The sequence below is a fragment of the Octodon degus genome, unplaced genomic scaffold (genome assembly GCF_000260255.1).
Source record: "Octodon degus isolate 3935 unplaced genomic scaffold, OctDeg1.0 scaffold00153, whole genome shotgun sequence".
NCBI classification, from domain to species: Eukaryota; Metazoa; Chordata; class Mammalia; order Rodentia; family Octodontidae; genus Octodon; species Octodon degus.
The window spans coordinates 6512057-6516044 of NW_004524729.1; the positions used below are offsets into that span (position 1 = coordinate 6512057).

At 40.7% G+C, this 3988-nt stretch overlaps 1 protein-coding gene across 1 annotated transcript in view; it reads right to left on the reverse strand.

The window, feature by feature from the left end:
- Positions 1 to 3988, reverse strand: part of LOC101570492 (zinc finger protein 14-like) — a 70997-nt gene that overhangs the window by 43110 nt on the left and 23899 nt on the right. Inside the window, exon 3 of the mRNA XM_023702536.1 lies at positions 2744 to 2801. Within this exon, the coding sequence (XP_023558304.1) occupies positions 2744 to 2801 (58 nt within the window). The remainder of the gene's footprint in view (positions 1 to 2743; positions 2802 to 3988) is intronic.

A 3988-nucleotide genomic window follows, 5' to 3' on the forward strand; every position in this document is an offset into this window, starting at 1 on the left:
ATGTATATTTGTCTCCCTACCATCTCCATGTCTGACCACCACTACTACTATGTCTTATCATAACATTCCATATATACTTAAAACCAAGTAAAGGGTGGAGTTCCTTCTTTAAAAACTAAATAGGCATTTCAGACAACACATTCTTGGCAGTGGAACCTGGACATTTATCAAACATGGTATGGAAAGTTCTCACTTTGCATTACAAAAAGGATAGCTAGATAGCAACTGTTACAGAAATGAAAGAAGACAGAAAATTTTAACAAGCTGTTTAAATTGTTTTCTTAAAGAGACTTCCTCCACTGCCAAAGATCTTAAATAGCCTCCTGGTCAGTCATCTGAAAGCAATTCTTCACATAATTGATGAATTTGGCTTCCACTTTGAGAAGACAACCACCTTCTTCTATACTTGCTTGCATTTTTGCTTTAATGTCTTCTACAGAACGAGGTCCTTTGGGTGTTTCAGGAGTCTCTTCCTGTTTCTTGAGGGATCCCTGTCCTTTTGATCTTGGGTTGAGTCTTTTCCATTCTGGTTGATTTTTGTGCATTTTTGGCTGAAGTATCTCATATTGATTTCTTCACTGGAGCTTTCTCTTCAGTGTCTTCATTATCAAAATCAGCAGCAGCAGCAGCCTCATCATCCTCATCCTCAGCCTCAGCTTCATTGTCCTTGGCAACAGCTAATTTTACTTTTTTGTGTGGAACCTTGCTGCCACCTCCAGGGGCAGATCACTTTCCAGATATATTTAAGAGTTTTACATCTTCTTCCGCTTCCTCTTCTGACTCTGTCTTCTTCCACAGCTACTAAATGCTGTCTACTAACAAACACAGGCTCTGAACCACACTTCAACTTTAAGACAACAGTGGCATAATTTCAAAACCCCCAAGGGAAACCATTGACTGTACAGACATTTTCAAAGCTGCCAGTGTTACTTTAATTATGAAGGACTGTCTTCTTAATTCATAGCCTCTGCCTCAACAATGTGCAATTCATGCTTTGCACCAGCCTCTAAACTGACTGTTCTTAATGACAACTGGTGCTCATTTTCATTGTTATCCACCCTAAAGTGGTAATGTTTGTTGGCCTTTAGTTCACAACCAAAGAAACAGTTCTGGGGCCTCAGGGGGCTCATGTCCATATCCATCGTATCTTCCATGGAGTGGTGGCATGCATTTAGGCAGGAGAGAATATGGACGTAAGCGAATAAGTACTGCTCCACAGCACAGACACGCAGGACAGAATCATACCAACCTTTTATTTCCTATTTTAGGAGAGATTCTCTTTGGTGATGAAGTTGCTCATGTTGACTTTCAACTTGCCTGATCCTGCTGAATCAGCTCAGCAGAGAGCTGGGATTGTACGACAATGCCACACCTATTAAATTTTTTCTTTATCCATTCATCCAATGATGAACATCTAAACTGATTCCATAGCTTAGCTGTTATAAACTGTCCTGCCTTGTGTATTCTTATGCTGTAACAGTATAATATGAGAATTTCAATGTTGGGGCCAGCAAGGTAACTCAGTTGACTAAAGTGCCTGCTTAGGCAAGTGTAGGGACTGCAGGGGCTGGTGAGATGGCTCAGTGGTCTAAAGCACCTACTTAGAACAAGCTTAGCAAAGCACAGGGACCACGGTTCAATCCCCCAGCACCACATGCCAGCCAGCCCCGCCCCCTGGTGGGCTGAGCTGGCCACACACACACACACACATACACAAATAAATAAATAAATAAATAAAATTTTTAAAAAGTGTAGGGACTGCAGTTCAATCTTTGGCATCACATGCTGTGCCAGCCCTGCTCTCAGGGTGGGAGGAGCCAACCAGTCCAGGCATAGTGGCATACATCTGTAATCCCAGTGCTGGGGAGGCTGAAAGCATGAGGGTTACCACAAGTCTAAGCTACATAGTGACACCCTGTAACAACCAAAATACATTTAAAAAATTAACTTTTTGGGAACTGTACTCAGGAGAGGTATCTTGGATCAAATGAAAATTCTATTCTTACTTTTTGAGAAGTCTCTATACTGAGCACAATACCACCTATAATTAACATTCCTACCAAAAATGTTGAAGTATTTTAAAACATGAATGGATTCAATTCTCTGGAGAAGTACAACACTAGCATTCATTTGTACTTTCACTACTGCTTCCAGGTTTCTAATCTTTTAGATACTGAGTTCTTTATACATAAATATTTACATGTATACAGATATTCTGAAGAAGTGTTTCTGTCAAAACTCACAATTTATTTATTTTCATATATACCTACACAAAACACCTAAATGAAATTTCATACCTTTTCATAGAGGTAATCATGTAAGAAAAGTTTTGTACCTATATGTCAGATGGTGTCACTTGCTGCATATCAGTATATTTCGGATATGGGAATATTTCTGTATTCAGTATACAGATTATACATAGTAAAACTACATATATCATTGGAGAATATCTGTGAGATTAAATAAATTTTTAGGGGCTGGTGAGATGGCTCAGTGGTCTAAAGCACCTACTTAGAACCAGCTTAGCAAAGCACAGGGACCGCGGTTCAATCCCCCAGCACCACATGCCAGCCAGCCCCGCCCCCTGGTGGGCTGAGCTGGCCACACACACACACACACACACACACACATAAATAAATAAAATTAAAAAAAAATTTTTTACATTGCCACATTTTCCTGGTTGTCATATTTGTGTTTACACATTTACTTTTGAGAAACAGTTCTTTTTTGAGTTCAAATTTACCTTCGGTTTCTCCAGTCATTTTTGTCCTCTTCAACTTCTTGGTTATCCTGGGCTCTACCTGAATTGTAGACATAGAAATATAAGGGGACACTATATTATTGCATGAAAATGAAGATTACAGGGACAGAAATACAGCTGAGCAGCACAGTGCTTGCCTGGCAAGTGCAAGGTGCTGAGTTTTTGGAAAAAAGATTCCAAATAGATTCATGGCATAATGTAATCAGACCTGAGATATTCTTCAAAAATGTTTACATATTCTCTTTCACGAAACTGCAGGCAGGTCTGGTGTGAGTGAGACAACCTGGGGCCACCGGATCCTGAATGGACCCAGAATGCAGGTCAGGAGTGCGAGTGAGACTGCCTGGGGCCCGCCGAAAAATCTTTCAACCCAGAGTGCAGGCCCAGCAAGTGAGACCACCTGGGGCCACTGGATCCTGAATTGATCCAGAGCGAGAGCACATGCCCAACATGTGAGTGAGATCGCCTGGGATCCACCAGATCCTCATTAGACCCAGAGTGCAGGCCTGGCGTGGAACCCTTCAGCAGAACTCCCTGGAAAGAGGCTAGAGGCAAGACCCACCCAGCTGATTCAGGAGCAGAACATCTTGCCAGAGTGATGCAAAGGGTTCAACTCCAATGGCTGCAGCAGGAAGAAGTGGAGCACAGCAGCCAGATCCAAACACCCAGCTGGAGGAATCTGAACTTCGTAGATCCAGACCTGGTGCTAAGATAATAACTCTATCTAAGCTCTACACCAAAGATCAGAAGACAGTGGTATACAAAATGACAAAGAGAAGGAACAAAATGCAGTCTCAGGCCCCAAGTCCACCCAGTACAAATGTAGAAGACACTAGCATAGAGGAAATTGGAAATCACCTGAAATCTCTGAAATAATAGCGTTGGAAGTAAAGAAACAACTGCAGAAAGGTATAGAAGAAATCAGATCAGAAATAATTTCTGAACTAAAAAAAGTAATGATAATTATAATCAAAGAAGTACTAAGTGCTTCTAAAGAATACATTGATAAAAAAATAAGAACAGAATATAAAAATGATGGAATCCCTGAATAAGCAATATAGGAAAGAAATAGAATGTATGAAACAGATTCAAAGTGCTATCCAGGAAATTAAAACCTCAGTCACAAGCTGGAAAAACCATTTGAGTGAAAGTGAAAATATCCTGGCAAGTGCAAGGACCTGAGTTCAATCCCCGGTTCCACCAAAAAAATTGAAAAAAAAAAAAAAA